The sequence below is a fragment of the Dama dama genome, chromosome 11 (genome assembly GCF_033118175.1).
Source record: "Dama dama isolate Ldn47 chromosome 11, ASM3311817v1, whole genome shotgun sequence".
NCBI classification, from domain to species: domain Eukaryota; kingdom Metazoa; phylum Chordata; class Mammalia; order Artiodactyla; family Cervidae; genus Dama; species Dama dama.
This window is the reverse complement of record NC_083691.1, coordinates 11,923,109-11,943,650: the sequence shown is the minus strand read 5'-3', so window position 1 is coordinate 11,943,650 and position 20,542 is coordinate 11,923,109. Positions and strand designations below refer to the sequence as shown.

General features: G+C 39.6%; 1 protein-coding gene across 6 annotated transcripts in view; it reads right to left on the bottom strand.

Moving 5' to 3' along the window:
• DENND1A (DENN domain containing 1A) overlaps positions 1 to 20,542 on the bottom strand; it is a 523,573-nt gene that overhangs the window by 245,562 nt on the left and 257,469 nt on the right. For 5 of the 6 annotated variants that reach the window (XM_061154694.1, XM_061154689.1, XM_061154693.1 and 2 more), the window contains 3 exons: positions 16,545 to 16,625; positions 12,412 to 12,465; positions 836 to 946 (listed from right to left, as the gene is read on the bottom strand). In XM_061154694.1, the coding sequence (XP_061010677.1) occupies positions 836 to 946; positions 12,412 to 12,465; positions 16,545 to 16,625 (246 nt within the window). The remainder of the gene's footprint in view (positions 1 to 835; positions 947 to 12,411; positions 12,466 to 16,544; positions 16,626 to 20,542) is intronic. The other variant, XM_061154691.1, reaches the window with a different exon arrangement.

Genomic DNA, 20,542 nt, shown 5'->3' with positions numbered 1-20,542 from the left:
AAGTTAAAAAACATAAAAAGAATATGAAAAAATCTGTATTATATAGTGAAAATTATTACAATGTAAAAAGAGCTCATCCCAATTTTTAACTCAATAACCCTATAAAACAAATGGAAAAAGACATTAACAAAATGCAAATAGGAAAAAAAAGTACATGAAAAATATTCAGTTACTTTTAACTAAAAAAATTAAAAACAAATCAAACCTGCAATACCATTTTATGCTATTTTGTCAGGAAAATTAAAGCACATGTCCACAAGCACACATACAACTCTGGCAAGGATGCAGAGCAAATGGTACACTCATACACAACTGGCAACTTCTACAATAAAAAAGCCTGTTTGGGAAGCAATTAGACATCCATAAGGCATAGCACCTATCTGTCCTTTGACTTGGTGGTCCCAACTCTTAGAATATGAACTGTATTAGTCAGTGAAGCCAAAAGATGTTCACTGCAGTGTTACCTACTAAAGGATTAAACTATGAACAACCTAAATGGCCCTTAAGAGAAGAAAGATTAAGCAAATGATGACACATCAGTATAATGGAATATGATAGAGACATATAAAAAATGACAATAATGAAAGCTTATATGGAAATATTTAAAGTGTTCATCACACACAATCAAACAGGAAACTATAACTGATTGTGAAGCTACAAGAATAAATAAAATGTGCATTGACACTGTAAAGGGATATGAATAATTAATGGAAATGACACGTTATTATCTGAGAGGATTGTGGCTGATTTCTTTTCTAAAGTTTTGTTTAATCTTTCTGATACATCTTTCAATTAAAATAAAATGAAAAAGCCCGTTTCAAGACTGTCTACTCACAGTGCTGAGTTTGCTGCAAATGATGAGTATCCGGCGTTCGTAGAGCATACTGGCATACAGATGTAACATGTTGTTTACATCCACAGCCACAAAATATTCTGTCAGATTTCTCTAGGAGAAAGAAAAAGGGGAGGTTTGTGGCTTATTTTGTTTGCTCTTATTAGAAACAGTATCTAACAGAAGCACAAGAAACAAAATAATCAGAAAGCATACTTCCCTCTTCCCCTGTCCTAGTCTTTCTCCCTGGGAGACCAGATCTCAGTCACATGTAAATCGCGAAGTGTGAAGTTGGAGGAGAATTGAGAGATGAAGTAGTCTGAGCAACCACACCTCTGAATGGTGATTAGAGTTTACAACATGAGGTCACACGCAACACTTTCAGCTCTGAAAGGTGAGCAGGACAAGAAGTCTGCAATCTCACAAATGAGGAAATCAAGGCAAGAGAGAGATACCAAGATCAAAAAACCTCATGACCAGTAAAGACAGGTCTACAGCTCTAACGCCAGGTCCTAGAACTTTCCCAATGCACCATGCCATATGTATAAGCAAAAGAAAGTACCCAGGGACCAAAATGCTTCCAGCACAGAGCCTGTTTCTGTCCAACAGCCCTCCCCCCCACCCCAAAGGCTGGGCATGCTCCTCTCCAGTCATCACTGCTGGGGTCCCCCTTCTCCACAGTTTACATTCTCTAAAACGGCTCAGCTGGAAGTAAAGCAATTTTCAAGATCTACAATTTCCAGGTACTTCACTCAAAAGATGGGAAAAACCATTGAAGACAAGCAGCAGCAAGTTGTGACAATGCAGTGTTTTAAACTAGCTTTTGTCTGTAGCCTGGGCTTCATTCCTTTAATTAGTACTATAGATTGGTACTCTGCAGATTTCAGAAAAAAAAGTAATGTGTTTCATTTCTGCAACCCTTTCTATACCCACCTGACTTTAATAATACACATGAATATGCTAATTTCTTCAGTGTTACGGGTTTTCAATGCCATACAATATAATCCTCTGAAAATGAAGGGGGTTGGAGAGGGAAGGAACACTATTGCCAGGGGTTGCAGTTTATAATGATGAAAGATCCATAATCCATAAATTCAAGTAAACCAGGTGGATTTTATATGCAAAATAGCATAAAGTGCTTTTCAACAATATTATGGGTTGGGAATAAAAATGGGCACTTATCTTATGATTTATGATTGTTTGATTTGAGTACCAGTTTAACTATCGACCTTTGTAAGTAAAGCATGTGTGAATTAACAGGTCCCCATACTGACTACCTACCAAACACCAGGCACTGGACCAGGTACTCTTGGAGGTGTAATTTTAAGCTATCTTCACAAAAATCCAATGAGGTATTATTCTTTCCAACATATAGATAAACTAAGTCTGGGAGAGAGTCAGTAACTGGTCGAGTCAGGTTTTGGACCACGATGCAACACCATAGCCCATATACTTTCTCTTACATTACATTGTTCCTCTTAAATACTTTTAAACATCCACAATATACAATGCTTTACATATATTTTTTCACTCATCTTGAAGCCACCTCTTGAACAAATACCTCTTCTGTGTTTGTATATATTCAGACATGCCTGACTCTTTGTGACCCTATGGGCTGTAGCCTGCCAGGCTCCTCTGTCCATGGGATTTCCCAGGCAAGAATACTGGAGTGGGTTGCCATTTCCTCTTCCAGGAGATCTTTCTGATCCAGGGATCAAAGCCACATCTTATGCAGCTCCTGCACTGAGAGGCGGATTCATTACCACTGAGCCACATGGGAAGTTTTATTATCATCACTATATACAGGTGGGAAAACAGAGGTACAGAGAAGTAACTTGACCAAGGTCATACAGTAAGTGGATAAGGTATTGTTCAGTCTTGGGTAGGTTTGTCTCTAACTCTATGCTTTTTTCTTTATTGTTGCTGTTGTTCAGTCGCTAAGTTGTGTCCAACTCTTTATGACCCCAAAAACTGCAGCACACCAGGCTTCTCTGTCCATCACTATCTCCCTGAGTTTCCTCAAATTCAAGTCCATTGTTTTTTTCTTTATATACCACTAAAAACAGTAGATAAAAATCTGTATTTGGAAAGAACAATGCAGGATCAAAGTATGGCCAAAGGAAAAGTGTTTTTATTTAAAACTGTTATTCTATTTACTGAGTAATCCTTATGTGCCTGTCAATAGGTACTTAACCTATGTTCTCTCTAATCTTCTCAACAACCCTCAGAAAGGTGTTATCATCTCCATTTTATAGATGTGAAAACTGAGGCTCGGGAAGGTTAAACAGTCTTCAAGGGTCACCCAGCTAAAAAGAGCCAAGTTTCCACACCAAGTTTCCTGAACCCCCAACCCTGGCTCTAACCACCACAGCAATTTGCCTCTTAACAAACTCAAAAAACAAAATAAGCAAACAAGAAAGTCAGTCAGAATTAGTCAACAAGTGTATCTCTTGCCCAGTGGACTGAGGAGTGCTGAGCTAATGAAGTCAGGGTAGGGCTTGTTCTGAAGACAGTGACACGGCAGAGCTATTCTCGCAAACAAAAATACAAGGCCCTCAGCTGAGCATTTCAGTAAAATGCTTAACTGCTGATGAATTACATGAATTTTTCTTTTAGGAGAGGATGGAAGTAAAAAGAAAATAGAAATGAGGAGCTTAAAGAAGGCCAGAAAGCCCATTAGCACTTTTGACAGATCCAAAGATAACTCTGAAGCCACCAAAACGTGGCCTCAAGAGTCTGCCAAGAAGCTTCACGCTGGGTAGAAATATGTTACACAGCTTGCCGTCCAAATAGGGAGACACAGCGTCAGAGACAAATCCTGTGCCTTATTTTGGTGGGAGAAAAAAAAAAAATCACAAGGATACTTTTGTGGATGGGGAAGGGAACATTTCTGAAATAAAAACACCACTTGGTTGAGGCATAACCCCCAGCCCAATCAGGTTCTGAAGGATTCAGGTGCTTGTTCCAAAAACTCTACACAGGTATGTTAAAAATATGTAACATTTAACCAAATTCTCTCTAAACTGTCATGTACTTTTTTTGGTATTTCTCATCCCATCTGTGCTGATTACCAAGATATTTGTGTCTAAACAGAAGCTGTCTTTCTTATCTGCTTCCTCCCTGCCTCTTTCCTTCTGGGACACCACCCGCCTCAGCAGTGGGGAGTGGGTGGGATTGGCGACAGGCCTGGGAACCTCGCTCAGCCCTGGGAGCACCTGTGGGGCAGAGCAGACCTTGGGAACACCTGGAGGGAGCCCTTGCAGCTCCCTCCAAGCCTCATCTCAGAAGAAAACCCCTCAGGAGAGGGGCCCCTGTCCCCCTGCCTTTAAGCATCTGGTGGCTTAAGCTACAGCCCTCAATTTCTCAAACCTGTCATGCTTTTCACACCCTAGGCCTTTACTTCCGTTGCTTCCTCCACCTAGAATGCTTTTCCCTTCCTTGAGGACACCCATTTACTTTTCAAGACCCAGCTCAAATGTCACCTCCTCCTGAAAGGTTTCCTCAACTCCTCATTTTTCAAGCTGCCCTTTGTGCTTCCATGACAATTTGTCTCTATCTTATAATCACTCAGTTACAAGTATGTTTTTGCCACCAGACTGAGATCCCTTTGGGTAAAATGACGTATCCCATCACCTAGCAGCTTGATGAAAGAGGGAATCGATGAGTGGAGAAAGCCACTGACTGAAGACTACAGCTCATTAGCTCAGGTGTGAGCAGGGTGGTGTAAGAGAAACACGAGGGCTTGGATGGTGTGTTAGGAAGAATGCAGCACTTGACTTCAGAAAATCTGGGTCTGAATTGGATGACGTGATCAATTATTTGGTAATGATGAAGCGCCCACAGGAGAATTGACACTGGAGACTCACAAAGCCAGGCAAGGTAGCTTTAAAAGGTATCTGAAGCTACACTCATTTAAAATGTAAAGAAATAGGCAGTTTGTTCATCAAGTAACTAGGGCAGGGGGTAAGGAGAACTGTACACAGAGGCCGGGGCACATGTCACAGCCAGGTCAATCATATTTCTCAGATAGGTAAGAACACAGTCTAGGGAGTGTGGAATGAGAAGAGAAGGCTTCCGTGCAAGTAGTCCTGTGTTGGGACTGCAGCCAGAACATATTGTGAGCTTGTGTTTATAAAATACACAGGTATGCCGCTTTCTCCCAGCACTTAGCGTCTGTGGAATTAAGTCTTCAATCTTCCATTTTTGTCTCCTGTAATCAGCTAGTCAACAAATACCACTGACTCCTACTAAGTGCTTAGTAAACCCTGGGAGCTGTGACTGCAGAGATTAACTAAACATGATCCCCACTTTCCACGAGTGGCATTGGATCCAGAAATCTGGTATGCCAAGAACTGTCAGTTCAGTCACTCAGTCATGTCCGACTCTTTGCAACCCCATGGACTGCAGCATGTTGGGCTTAGAACTCTGATGCTGGCTAAATATGCTCCACAGTTGGCTGAGAATGGAAGATTCAACTCTGCCAGATGGATATGGTGTGAAGGCTAGGGAAGACTTGACATAGGAGAAGACACTTGCTCTTGGCCTCCAACAGGGGGTTCACTCAGGGCACAGGGGAGAAGCATGTTCCAGCCAGAGGCAAGAGGGAGAGAGCTGCTCTACGCAGGTCAGTGGAGTGAAGGGCAGGGTGCAGGGCAGGGAATGTGCTGGGGTAGAGAAGCTGGATTCAGAGCCTGTGGGAGCCTAGACGTTCTCCACAGCTAACAGGGAGCTGCGGAAGGATTAGGACATAAGCATATCTGTGCTGCAGAAGAATCTCCCTAGAGGTCCTGTGGAAGATGTACAGGAGGGGGCAAGTAGCTAACAGGTGCTACTGCCATATTCAGGGAGAGAATGATTATAACAAGTTATTCAAATAAAAATTTTGCATATGGATGTCACAGATCTCTGTAAACTGGAATCCAGGACTTGATAATGTTTAGACTTGAAAAGGGGGTTGGAAGGATCTGAGACAAGCCCCTGACTTCCAGGTTCCTGTGATCCGCATCTGTCCACTTGCCTGACAAGTTTTTTTTTTTAAAGGGAAAGTCCAGTCTTTTGATGAAGAATCAATTGTCCTTCTAAAGAACCACCAATCCTGTCAAACATGGTGTCCACCTAGTCTTGGGCCTAGTGTCCTGGGTTATAATGTCATCATGGCTAAGCCACTTATCAATTATCAGGAAATAACCACCTCCTTTATTCCTTGATAATTACTCTTCCATGTGACTCACCTTCTAGAAAAGGAAAACCTTGCTTAGAGGGACTGCTTCCCAGTGTCTTTGCTCAAAATGGCTGAGTTTTCTCAGTGCCAGTATGTTTTTTAGGCTTCAGGAAGAACAGTCCTTTTATATTTATGGCGTTTAAGCATTATTTCAGTTGCATATAGTTATGCACCTCTGAGCATCCTCCTTTATGTCTAGCATTTATTATATGGGCCCATTCTGTAGGGTTAAGAAGCAGGGACACGAAGTTGACCACTTCCCAGGTTGAATGGGGCTCAGTTCTGAGGAAGGTCTGTGGTTAACAGAGACAGAGCAGCCTGGAAGTTAAGCTTCAAAAGAGGCATGTGCTGCACAAGTTCCTTAGACTCTCCAGGCTTTTCATCTCCACAAAGCAACAGCGGCGAAGGACCCTTCCAGCTCTAACTCTCTGTGGCTCTAAATTCAGACAAAGAAGAAAGGAAGACACCTGGCAGAACCCATTTCCCCCAGGAGAAGCCCCACAATGGCTGCTGCCTGCTAGCTGTCCCTGCTGGTTGCCGTGCCAATCCAGGTGGCTGGGGACTTCAGGCTCACTGCGATCCACGCCCCGGGTGAGGAAGCAGGTGGGGATGGGTGTGGTGATCAGGGGTGGGGAATGGGGGGTGGGTGCAATGAGCCTCAGGATGGGAGGGGATACAGTGGAGCTTAGAGAAAAAGCGTCTTAGGTTCAGTACCTTAGGGAAATGAGATAATCCCCAAACCAAAGAACAGACTCTAAGCTGGGTACTCCTTGGAGCCTTTGAAACAGATGCTAGTCCGCCCCACGGTCTGTCATTTTATTAGTCTTTGTCACTCTCCGCTTCATACACAGTATGGATGATAAAGACTTACTGTACTATGTCTGGAAGAGACAGTACAAGAGGCTGGTTTTGCCCATGGAACTTATTTCCTGAAACAGCTCCTGCTCAGATTATTTTACCATAATGTAAATCTTTAAAATTCTCAACTTTTAAAAAAGAATTTAGGTTACTTTAGTTGTGTAGGATTCTTAAAAAGGAATTATAAATTTGGATTCTAAAATAATCAGTTTGAGAAAGAATCCCACACACTCACATAAGCAATCAAGTCAGAGAAGTATATTATGGGAAAGTAGAGTTTACCCAGAGGTCAACTTTATCCCTCTGTGTGAATGGAAAAACCATTAGAATAAACAATTACCTGACAACTCTTAATAGCAACAATGGAATTCTCTATAATCTCAGTACTTGATAATAGGTCTTCTACTACCACCTCAACTTTGTTTATTTTTGAAAGTCACAACGAGTTCATAAATCTTTTCTATATCATGGTGCATCTTTTGACACAGCGGAGTCTGGCCAATGTTATATGTAACCGTCCATTTTAAATGCTTTCCTCGCATCATTAACCACTTGGTATGACACGGGCCAGATAATTAAGACAGGTTTGTTTAATATTCTAAAAGAAGGTCTATATGATTATCCATTAATCAAAAGTAAACTTCAAAACCTGGCCACTAAAAAAATCCCTTATACAACCAGTTTACAATGTAATTATTAATATATATCTGTTCATGATCTGTGACTTTTTTTAAAAATGCAGGTCAACAGTTTGAAATTTATAAAAATTTATGCTCATTTAATTACTGCCTGTATAAAATTCACTCCTACATGTGTTATCTTGATAGACAGAAAAAACCCTGAAGAGCAATTACACAGTGATAGTTTTTCAGTGAAAAGGAAGAAAATATTTTTACACAGAAACTGAAGAAATAATGAGAATTAACTTCAACAGGCATCTGAAAATGGAAAGAATTAATTTTCTACATTTGCTTTTCATTAACATCTTGCAGACTCACTGGCCCAAAAGCCAAGTGAAAGGAACTGTTATTTTTCCTTCTCCAGAGAGTGACTGCATTGCTAATTCATTCATTCTATCATTTCATAAATGTACACTGAATATCTACTCTGTTCTAGGTACAGTGTTAATTATGGAGATTCAGTGCTGAAAAAATACTGACCCCTGTCCATATGGAAGGAGAAATTAAACACATAGTCACACAATTAATTATATAATTTACACATAGGATGAGTGATTTCTTAGGAAGGTACTGGGAGCCGTGGAGTGGAGGGCCAGGACCCAGCAGCCCTTGGTGCTAAAATCAGACTGACCCAAATGTGACTGGCTGGGGGGCTAGGGGCAAGTTACTTTACATCTCTGGGCTTCATTTCTTCTTCAGAGTAGGGATAACAACCACACTGTAAGGTGGCTGTGAAGATGTCATGATATAACAAACATTAATAGTACCTCATCTGATCCATGGTGGGTGTTCAACCAGTACTACCTCCTCTGTCTCTCATGTTAACCCTGCCCTGAAATCGTCCAAAGAATATGATTATCTGGTGACAGAATCAAGTTTCATACCCCAAACCTTTTGCCCTTTTCTTTACTTGTTCTCTTAATTCAGTATGTTCCTAAGAGGAGATAATCATATAGTATATACAACACCTTCCACATGACAGGCACGAGAGTCCTGGACTCCATTCCTTGTACCATTTCCAGTCAACGGTGGCTGCTAAGAGCCTTTCGTAGCCAAACATACACTCCATGAGAAGTGTTGATCTTCACAGCCAGGAATGTCAGCAAAAACCAAGAAAAGACAAGCTCCAAGAAGTAATGCACCCTAGCCCTCCACTGCAACTCGAGAGGTTAAGGCTAGAATTAGAGGAGAGCCAAAGGATGAAGGGAAAGAAAGGATCATCAAAAGCAGTATCTCAGTTGCACCAGGCATTGAACTGGGAACTTTACATGTAATACTTCATTTGTTCCTCCCATTTTCCTTTATTAGATGAGGAGCCTAGAGAATATAAGTTTCTCAAGGTCCCCAGAGTGGTAGAGCCCAGTGTCTGGCTGTCTCCAAAACTCATGTTCTTTCCACTAGCAGACTACATCATATTAACAATTCCTTCGTTATTGCTTGTTTCAATTTGCAATGCAGCAATTTAGTCATTTTAAATTAATCCTTGAAAAATCACCAAGAGAGTAAAATGCAAATTTCAACATGGCTAGAGCTCAATAGTGAGTCTATGTCAAAAATCACACAAATTGGTCCTACAAAAGTTCAGACTCTCCTTAGAGGAAAAGCTTTCCTGCTTCATTTCATACTTGAAATAGGGAAAATCATTTCTTTTCCTTTTTCCTCATAAATATCAAAAGTCAACTATACGGAGGCAGGGGGGTATAATGGAAACAAAATGCTTTGGTTCCTTACAAACCTGGGTCACTACACCCCATTTGGAAGCAGACCTTGGGCTCTAACCTCAGGCCTGTGAGCCCTGGGTCCCCACATGTAAAATGAGGCTCACGTCTACCTCTCACAGAGTAGCTGTAAGAATTTAAATGGAACCATGTATGTTAGGAGGCTGGCAGATTGTTTTTATTATTCCTGCTTAGAAACAAACAAGGCCAGTCTTTTACTGGTTTGCAAAGGAGGATTTAGAGGACAATGGGTCATACGCAGGGAATTGGTTCATTAGTGGCAAAATCAGCAGAGGGAATGCAAATTTTTTTTTTTTTTAATGGTGGGGGCAGGGGAGGTGGCATACAGTGCAGTGCGAAAAGGAATTGGAGGTGGGGCTAAGAAGAAGATGAAGTTTTTTTTCCTACATTATTTCTAATCTCAGCAATTGTGGTTTTGAAAATTGAGAAATTACCAGGACTTTCAGGTACCTTACAGTTCTTAAGGAATTCTCAGTCCTTAAAATTAAAAAATTAAAAGATGAATTTAACTTAGGCAATGACTGTTATTATAACATTATTTACAATAGCAGAACATTAGAAACAATCTAAATGTCTGTTAATAGGTGAAGCATAGTTAAAACATGTGGGCATTTCCATGGATTTAACACATGTATTTGCTTTTCTATCTCCTGATACCATGCAACTCTCAGCCCTCAGCCAGGAAAAGTCACAATGATATAATTTTGAAAGGCATAAACCTCAAAGAACAGGAGAAAAGAGAGTAATGGAAGAGAGATGTCAAATTTTTTGGAAGCCAGATGTTACTAAAGAAATGGTTCTCAACCTGGGTCATTCACCCCCAGTGAACTTTTAGCAATGTCTGGAGACATTCTTAGTTGTCACAGCTGGGGATGGTGGTACCATCTTACAGTGGACAGAGCCCAGGGATGCTGTTGAACACCCTGCAACATACAAGACAACCCTAAACAGCAAAGAATGATCTGGTCCAGGGTATCAAGAGTATCAGTCAAGGTTGAGAAACTAGAGAAGACTGAGTTGGCAGCCCAGAAAAGGCTGGGACCAGGGAAGAGGGCAGCAAGCATCCAGCCCAACTCACATCACAGAACTCCAGAAAAGTTCAGGAATTGGAGACATCCAGCACCTCTAAAGGCTAAGGGAAGGGTGCCAATAAAAATAAGAGTATTCAATCCCAAGACTCTCCTCTCCCAGCTCACTCAGCTAGTCAACTAGCATTTTGGCACCCTTCCTGAGAAATAAATGTTTACTTTCTGGTAACCAGAAAGACTTGGGGACACTAGGTATAGCTGAGGACAGGGGATAAATAATTAAACAAAAATAGGAGGGGTGCTTAAAGTATATATGCTAAATGTTCATATCCTATAAGCTACCACCCCACTCAGCTTCCAGAACACCAGTAATAAAGCTTACACTATTGGCAAGAGAAAACTGACTGGTCCAAAAGGAAAGATTTTGATATGATCATTAATATCTAAATAATAGCCAATTTCAATGTCTTCTCCTCTGTGACCCAACCCTTCCTTCAAGTAGATGAATATTTAATTTCTAGTTTTATTTCATTGTAATAAAAGACAGTGACCTATGAAAATCTGAGTTTTCCTATTTTGAATTCATCAGTGCAATCTAGCACATAATCAATTTTTATAAATGTTCCAGATCACATCCCTGGTTTCTGCTCTTTCTATGAGACTTTTCCAGTTTAGGGGGGTTTCTTCACTGTCTATACCTTATTGACTGCTCAATAATCATCTCCTTTAAATTGCAGAAATTCTTCAAATTTTCTAGTTCCTGGTGGCTTCTTCTGCCATTAAGTGGACATTTTTCTCCTAAATTTTATAGTTCTTCTGTCATTTCAATGAAATTTTGAGGGAGATAAAAGGTTAAATTATGGGCTCAAAGGGTAGCAAAGTATATGAGAATTCATTTTCTGGTATCAAAAAGATTAATGTTTGAATTTTAATTCTACCACTTCTTGAAATATTATTCAGCCTTAAAAAAGGAGGAAATTCTGACATGCTACAGCATGGATGAGCCACAAATGCATTATGCTAAGTGAAATAAACCAAACACAAAAGGACAAACATTATATGATTCTTCTTAAATGAGGTGTCTAGAGTAGTCAAATTCATACAGTCAGAATAGTGGTTGCCAGGTGATGGAAGAAGGGAAATGAATTGTTTAAAGAGTTGGCTTCAGCTGGGAACGATGAAAAAATTCTGGATATAGATGTTGGTGACACTTGCACAATAATGTAAATGTGTTCACCAATGAAATTATACATTTAAAAGAGGATTAAAAAAAGATTAAAACAGTAAGTTTTATGTTATGTATATTTTACCACAACTTAAAAAAGTAACCAAGTACCTTCATGGTGGTGGTTCTGTATTTAACTCTACATAGTATTATGTACGGTTCAAGTAAAATATTGTGAAATATGTCTTAAGACTAGACTAGATATGTGATTCAGCTTGTTCAGGGGGCAGATATTACCCTCTGCTGTCTCAGGCTCAAGTTCACTGCTAAGTTTTTAAGAGACAGGGGTGGGGGTCCTCACACTTTTATCCAAAAATCCTTTACTTTCTTAAAAGTGAATAAAAAAATGTAGTAGGAGCACAATTCTACTTCAGTATATATACCCTAATAAAGAAATCTTCATATGAGAAGTTCTTCATATAAAAGCATTTTATTTACAAGAAAAAGTAAAACCAACTCAATTCACAACAGCAAGGAAATAGCTAAGTAAATGACACAGCAAATTGAATATTATGCAGTCAAAAAAAATGATTATGAATGAAATGGCAAAATGCCATTATATAATAAGAGGTAATTCTAACTATGTAAATAATACATTCTAAAAAGACTACAGTGAGACACCAATATGTTAATAGGTGAGTACTTTGCAAAGTGTGAATAATGATTATTCCTTGTCTTCATACTTCTATATTTTTCAAATATTCTCTATATGGTTTTGCTTTTATAATGTATTATTTTTATAGTAGGAAAATATATCCCTTTATTTTCCTTGAAAATTAGTAAAAAATGAAGAATAAAAATTTAATTCACATCTGCCCAAGTACTTACATTCTCAGGGATGCTGGGAAGTTCTCTGGTATCAGGCACAGTAAAATAAGAATGCTGGAAAGAAAAACAAAAGGTATTTATTCTTGCAAAAGTATGCAACAAGCACATTATTCAGAAAACAGGTAAATGATATGAAGATAATTCCTCACTCAACTAAAGAAACAAGCATTTCACTCATAGAGAATAGTGTAAGGAATATTTTCTTTGGATAATACTGGATTAAAGCCAGATACATTAAATCACCATTTGGTAGATGGAGTTCTTTTCCATGGGAGAAGAACATCTTTGGGAAATACAAAAGAACAGTTCAAAGAAGTTAAAGGCTAATTTCTCATATGACATTTTCAGGCTACTGAACACATGAAAGCTGCAGACTTCATAATTTATTGTTCATTGAGGCATGTGGGCTCTAGGGACCAAATATCACTAGGTTTACTCATGAATGGTCTTTTCCAACCAAACCTGCAATTTAATTTCAGCATCTGAGATTATACTCATCTATAAACTGTGGGCCAAATCTGTCCCAAAGGCCCACGGGATGTTAAGGACAGCTCCAGCGGAGGGACTGCTGCACTGAGACACTAGATGGCTAACAGTGGAGAATGTCTCTCAACTATGCGTGCTCTCCAAGTAAGCCTCCTGACTTCCAGCGCAAATTCCAGTGAAGGGAGCTGAATCAGTGGAGTTGAAACCCTGACCTGTTCAGAGAACTTTTAAGGAGACATCTCCATGCATGTAACAAGCATGTGTCTCTGAGTTAAATGAAAATAGGATGAACTGATGACACCTCCTCCATGCTACTAAAGACTCAGAGAACAATGGCAAGCAGGAATGGAAAGAGCTTGGTGCTGGCCAATTAAAGAAGGGATTGTGCAAAGGCCAGGAAAGGTCACATACAGAGAATGTCAGTTTAGCCATGGCCTAAGTTCAAACCTAGACCCCCAAGTGACATTTCAGGAAGTTCCCACCCCCTATTCTTGGATAACTACAAAATAAGTAAGTCTCTGGAAAAATGAGTTGCACAGGCTTCCTAAAATGAAAGGCTTCCAATAACAAAAAGGCCAACAATAACATTATAAGCTATTTTTTCTAACATTTGGCAGATATTTACGAACATCTGCTACACGGAAGGCCTTACCTTCCATGTATAAAGTACCACCAGTTACTTTATAAACAGTATCTCTAATTTCCATAGGAAGAGTTAAGGAATTATCTCCATATTACAAATGGGTAAATTAAGGCTTAGAGAAGTAAAGTGACTTAAGGTCATACAGCTCGTTGGTGACAGAACTAGGACTGAAACCAGGTTTGCATAACTAGAGCTATGTTCTTTCCATGATAATGATTGTTATACCTGTGCTTTTTATGAGCAAATTATAGCTAAAGCTATTTGAATTAAATAAACTAAAAAGTAAAAAGCAACAAATATTAAAAGATAACTTAAGAAAACACCCTTTGTAGTGCATTCTACCAAAATCTGTGTCTTTGTGTCAAAACATTATAAATTAAGGATTACAATAGAGGGGACATAGGTAAACCTATGTCTGATTCATGCTGATATTTGGTAAAAACCAACACAATAAAGAAATTATCCTCCAATTAAAAATAATAATAATAAAAGTATTACAGTAGAGATCATGTAGCATATTCATTATGGGAAACTAATTAAGTCAACTCAAGAACAAAGATTAAAATAGTAAAAGTAAAATACAAGGTTAAATTCGACGCCATGAGATACCAAATTTTATACCAAATGGCTAGAAGGCAGTCCCAGGAAATGTTCAGTAATGGCAGTCCACATGGTGATGAAGTCACTGAATAAGGATTAGCACAGTGAGGGAGAAAGGACTGGAACTGCAGAGTCAGCCACTTAATAGTTATGTGATCGTAGGCAATTCCACTTAATAGCTCAGAAGCTATTTTTTTTTTTTTAACCTGTAAATGGGAACTGTTCAGAACAACTGTTGTGAAGAATAAATGTTTTATATGTGACGTATCTAGCATTCCATCAATGGTATTTTAATAGAAAATTATTATCACCCTTCTCAATTGTTAGTTTATATTCCAATTTTTCTCAATCACCTACAGCAGACACATAGAAACACTCTCTTGTGACTAAAGACAAAAAGTCCAAGACTGTCATTTGATCACCAGGCTTTATAATCTAGATGAGACTAACTCTTCAGAAATGAAACACATAGAGAGGAATTCCTTGTGAAAAGGAAAAAGAAAATATCTGCCTTTACAAATGCAACAGATTGTAAATAGTGAGCCCATGCAATCCCCAAACCAAGTAGTCCCCAGGCTGTCCTTTGAGATTCTGTCTTGCTCCATCGCCCATGAAATGCTGGGACCAGAGGAGGTCAGAAACATTCCTAGAAACCACTGGCATGAAACAGCTGCACCTTCCAACAGTTTCTTCCTGCCCTGGCAATGGCTTGTCCTTGAGGCCTGGCAGCCACTCAGGGGAAGGAGAGGCCCTTCCTCCCCAGCAGCTGGTGACCCAGCCCGGCTACTCCCCAGCTACCTGTCAGATGTCATTACAGACTGAAGTAGTGAGATCAAGCTGCTTAGGAAAAGGAACAGAGACAAAGGCAAGGTTGCTTAGCTATGCAGCAAGGAGTGGGGCAGGTTTAAAGCTCATTTCTTCATCTTTTTCAGATATTCTTCCTTACACAATATTTCTTGGAAAATACTTCTTTCCCTCCTCTGCTCCATTACAATGAGCAAAAGCCTCTACCAGTTCCTTCTTTCCTTCCTTTCTTTCAACATTCATGGTCTAGTGGGAAAAAACATAGGCTTGGGTTTAAAAGCCCCAATCTCACTGATTAACCATATGACCTTGGATGGGCAAGTATCTTTTCCTCTCTAAGTCTTAACTATGAAATAAGAAGGCCAATATCTATTTTCAAAGTTGTTTTAAACATTAGAGATATATACTTGGCATAGATTACGAACTTGGTATATAGTAGATGTATTATTAGTTATTGGCAGTAATACTGCTTTCAATGTGATCATCATAAAAAATCTTTTCCATGTTCATTTTCTTTAAGAGGGCAAATACTGAGATAATTACCACTGATTATCAACACTGTACCTGCTTCTAGTGAAGCTGAAAGACAAAACTTTTTAAACATTCAGACCCCACAACATTGGGGAAAATAGCCCCTGGATGATCAATAGCTGGCCAGAGTGTCCATCTGAGAATTCTGAAGGAGGTCGTGACTAGCATTTGACCCAGAGAATTGCAGTAACTAAAATATGCAAAAAAAAAGAAAAAATGCCTTCTTATCTGACACCTTATCTGATAGATGAGGAAATTGAGGTCCATGAGGTTAAAGGTTTTGATTAAGATCACTCAGGTCATTGGCAAAACTATGACTTGGGGGTTGAAATCTCCCAATTTATAATCCAGAGGCTTTTCTACCCAGACCACATAGCACGTATGTAAGAGAGTTCAAGGAAACAATCTGGCCAGGAATTGTGCTAGGCAGTCTCCATTCCCATCCTCAAGAGTGGGCGTTCAGTCCAGTGGGGGAGACAGGAAAACTGGTTGTTCCAAAGTGTTGTGACTAGGTACTGCAAAGTGTACAAGATGCTTGGGACAAAAAAAGAAAACCTTACCTAAGCTTTCGGGGGTGTGAGGGGGGGATTTCGCTGTAATAAAAATTTGAGTTGAGTTCTGAAGGATGAGTATGGGTTACCCTGGGTTAAACAGGGGAAAGGTGGTATTGAAGGTTTGGGGAAGCAGGATGGGCTTCAGCAAAGGCACAGACACAGCAGTGTTATGCGGGGGCACGGTGGAGGGGGTGAAGCATGAGGCAGGGAGCCCCAGGACAGGGGTTGAGGAGGCAAGGGTCGGCTGTCCCATTCCAAGCCCAGCACCTGTCATCCAGGAGATGCTAGTGATGGAGCGACAGCCAGGAAGAGAGGAGCATGGGGGCATTTGGGAACCCTCTCTCATGAAATCCTAGAGAAAGAAAGAAATACAACTCCCTGGCCTGTCTTGAGATCTCAAGAGTATTTGGGGGTGGGGAAGGTACATATGACAAAAAGACAATCTCATTTGACTCTTTCTTATTGTTAATAATGGAATGGTTCTCAGTGATTGCTAATATTCTGCCCCCACTTACCACGCTGAGATGAACAGACACTCCTGGGTCAGGGATAGGAAGTTTGTACAGAGTTTCGAGAAGCTCATTCCACTGACTCTCCTGAAAGAAATAAAAGGCTTAAGTAACAAAGGCAAGACTGAGCCCTTAGTCAGAGACCTGCAGGGAGGTCTGGGCACACAGTGAACTATGGGCCCTCATGACTGAGGGGGCTGGGGAGGTGCTGGCCCCACAACAGAAATAGGTTTGATATTCAAGTAGAGTTGGACAAAAGACAGTGCTTATGGCTCAATAAAAGAACCAAATAGATCCTCCCACACCAGGTTTGACATTTTCTACTCAGTGAGACACCTACCATGACCGCCTTTTATGGATCATATACCATAAGCTCTCAGCAAATCTATCCTCTCAACTCCATAGCAACAACTTTTAAATGCAAACAATCCCAGCTTACAGGGCGGGGGTGGTAGGGAGAAATAACGATGACACTATAGATCTTGTCTTTATCATCATTACCCTCAATTAATTTTATTGAGTGTTCACCAGATACACACAACAGCCTCCAATTATGGAAAGTTAAAAATGAACTACTACAACAGCATGCAATAGAGGATGGTGGCTGTGCATTTTAATTAGTGAAATCAAGCCACAGGATGAAACATAAAGCAGTACAAATTATCCGATTGAAAACAGATTCACCTTTAAAATGCTCAAAAGAACATTGCTTACAGAATCATCCCAAAGCTATTTCTCCCACCCTGCGGAAATCCCTATGCTGATGAAATAGTAATAAACTTACATTTGTACCCATTTGGTAGCTGCTTTCAGCCTCACAACTACCTCACTTTACAGACTGAAAACCAAGGCTCCGAAGGGTAAAGCAACTTGGCTCACATCAGCCAGCTGGGAACTGCACAGCCAGAAGCTAACAACAGGTTTTCTGTGTTCAAACCCAGAGCCCTCGCTGCTGTTAGTGAATTTAAAGGAGAGGAAAAAGAGGATAAGCCCAGATTAAAATCATGTTTTCAATCTGAATTCATAAATTACTCAAATTTCTCAGAGGGTAGGAATGAACATGTGCAGGCACACAAGTTTAATTTTGCTTTGAAACAATCTCAAACTTAAACAGAAGAATTTTAGTACACTACGAAAAAAAAGAAAATCTTTATTTTCTATTTGAGGGTGGATTACCAATATTATGCCCTGTCATCCATAAACACCAAGGATATTCTCCTACATAACCACAATCAGGAAATTAACACTGAAACAACATTATCATCTAATCCTCAGATCCTACCAAATGTTGCCAATTGTGCCAATAATGTCTTTAGTAGCAAAATAATCCAGTTCAGAAACAAGTGCTGCCTTCAGTTGCTGCGACTCTAGTTTTCATCAGTCAGAACAGCTCCTACATTTGTAAGAACTTGACAGTGAAACCAATCACTTTGTACAATAATGCTCACTTGTCTGATGTTTTCTACTGATTCAGATTTCAATTCATCCCATTTCTGCTGAGGCTCACTTTAATCATTTGATTAATTCATCTGATGTCTCTACTGTAAGATCACTCATTCTCCCTCTGTGTTGAGTAAGCACTTTGTGAAGCAATACTTCGTCTAAATAACACATTCCCCTTTTAATTTATCTATTTACTTATTTATATTAGTATGCACACAAGGTCTCCTGTTTTATTCAATGGGTTATAATCCTTTGGTATCATTATTTGTTCTGATGCTCAGATTGTCCCAGATATGACCAGTGGAAATCCTTTGCTCCTTCAAACTCACTTCTGTGTCTTTCTGGCATTTTTACATCATTTTTTTAGATTTTAATTTCTTATAATTTTTCACTTTATTACTGTTTGAAACAAAATAGTGACTCTAACATCGTGAACAATCAAATAAGGAAGCAGGACTGCAGAGTAGAGAAGATAAATAATTTCCACAAAGCAGAAAAAAAAAAAAGGAACTTTATTCAGTGAGATCTCTATGACCAACATGATCAACAAATTTTGAACTGCAATTTCACTCTATGTCTTTAACCAATTATTCTTCTGGCTCAGCTTTATTTATTTATTTTTGGGCAATAGTATACAAAGTTTTTTATTTGTATTTTTAAATTAGTTTTTATTGGAGTATTATAGTTGCTTTACAATGTTGTGTTAGTTAGCAAGTGAATCAGTTATATGTACACATATAGCCCCTACTTTTTTATTTTCCTCCCTGTTTAGGTCATCACACAGAGCACTGAGTACAGTTCCCTGTGCAGTAGGTTCTCATTAGTTATCTACCTTCTGCATAGTAGTGTATATTTATCAATCCCAATCACCCAGTTCATCTCACCCTCCCTTCCCTGCATTGGTATCCATATGTTTGTTCTCTACAACTGTGTCTCTATTTCTGCTTTACAAATAAGTTCATCTGTACCAGTTTTCTAGATTTCACATACAAGCAATATTACATATTTGTTTTTCTTTCTGACTTATTTCACTCTGCATGAAATAAGTATCTAGATCCATTCACGTCTCTGCAAAGGACACAATTTCGCTCCTTTTTATAGCTGAGCTATATTCCACTGTATACATGTATGACATCTTCATCTATATCTCTGCTGATGGACATTTGGGTTGTTTTCATGTCCTGGCTATTGTAAAGAGTGGTACAATGAACACTGGGGTGCATGTATCTTTTTCAAGTATGGCTTCCTCTGGGTATATGCCCAAGAATGGAATTGCTGGGTCATATGGTAGTTCTATTTTTAGTATTTTAATGAAACTCCATACTGTTCTCCATGGGTTTCCCAGGTGGCGCTAGTGGTAATGAATCCATCTGCCAACGCAGAAGATGCAAGAGACATGGGTTCAATCCCTGGGTCAGAACTATCCCCTGAAGCAGGAAATGGCAACCCGCTCCAGTATTCTTGCCTGGAAAATTCCACAGACAGAAGCACCTGGTGGGCTACAGTTCATGGGGCCGCAAAGAGTTGAACACGACCGAGCACATACTGTTCTCCATGGTGGCTATACCAACTTACATTCCCAACAACATTGTGGGAGAATTTCCTTTTCTCCACAACCTCTCCAGCATCTACTGCGTGTAGATTTTTTTAAAAAATATTTCATTTATTCAGCTGTACTGGGTCTTAGTTGCAGCAAGCAGGATCTAGTTCCCTGACCAAGGATCAAACCCAGGTCCCCTGCACTGGGAGCAAGGAGTCTTAGCCACTGGACCACCAGGGAAATCCCTGTAGATTTTCAGATGATGGTTATTCTGACCAGTATGAGGTGATACCTCATTGGCATTCATTTGATTTGATTGTCATTCATTTCTCTAATAATTAGTGATGCTGAGCATCTTTTCATGTGTTTGTTGGCCATCTTAATGTCTTCTTTGGAGAAATGTCTATTTAGGTCTTCAGCCTATTTTTTTCTATTGGGCTGTTTGGTTTTTTAATACTTAGCTGCATAAACTGTTTGTATATTTTGAAGATAAATCCCTTATCAGCTGCTTTATTTGCAAACATTTCCCCCCATTCTGAGGGTGGTCTTTTAATCTTGTTTATGATTTCCTTTGCTGTGCAAAAGCTTTTAAGTTTAATTAGGTCCCATTTGTTTATTTTTATTTTCATTTACATTATTCTAGGAGGTGGGTCAAAAAAAGATCTTGCTGTGATTTATGTCAAAGAGTGCCGAAGAGTGCCCTGCCTATGTTTTCCTCTAAGAGTGTCCAGCATTATATTTAGGTCTTTAATCCATTTTGAGTTTATTTTTGTGTATGGTGTTAGGGAGTGTTCTAACACATTCTTTAACATGAAGCTGTCCAGTTTTCCCAGCATCACTTATTCGAAAGACTGTCTTTTACCCCCTGTATTTCCTTGCCCCCGATGTCATAGACTAGGTGACCACAGGAGTATGGGTTTACCTCTGAGCTTTCTATCCTGCTCCATTGATCTATAATTCTGCTTTTGTTCCAATATCATGCTGCCTTGATTACTGTAGCTTTCTAGTAAGGTCTGAAGTC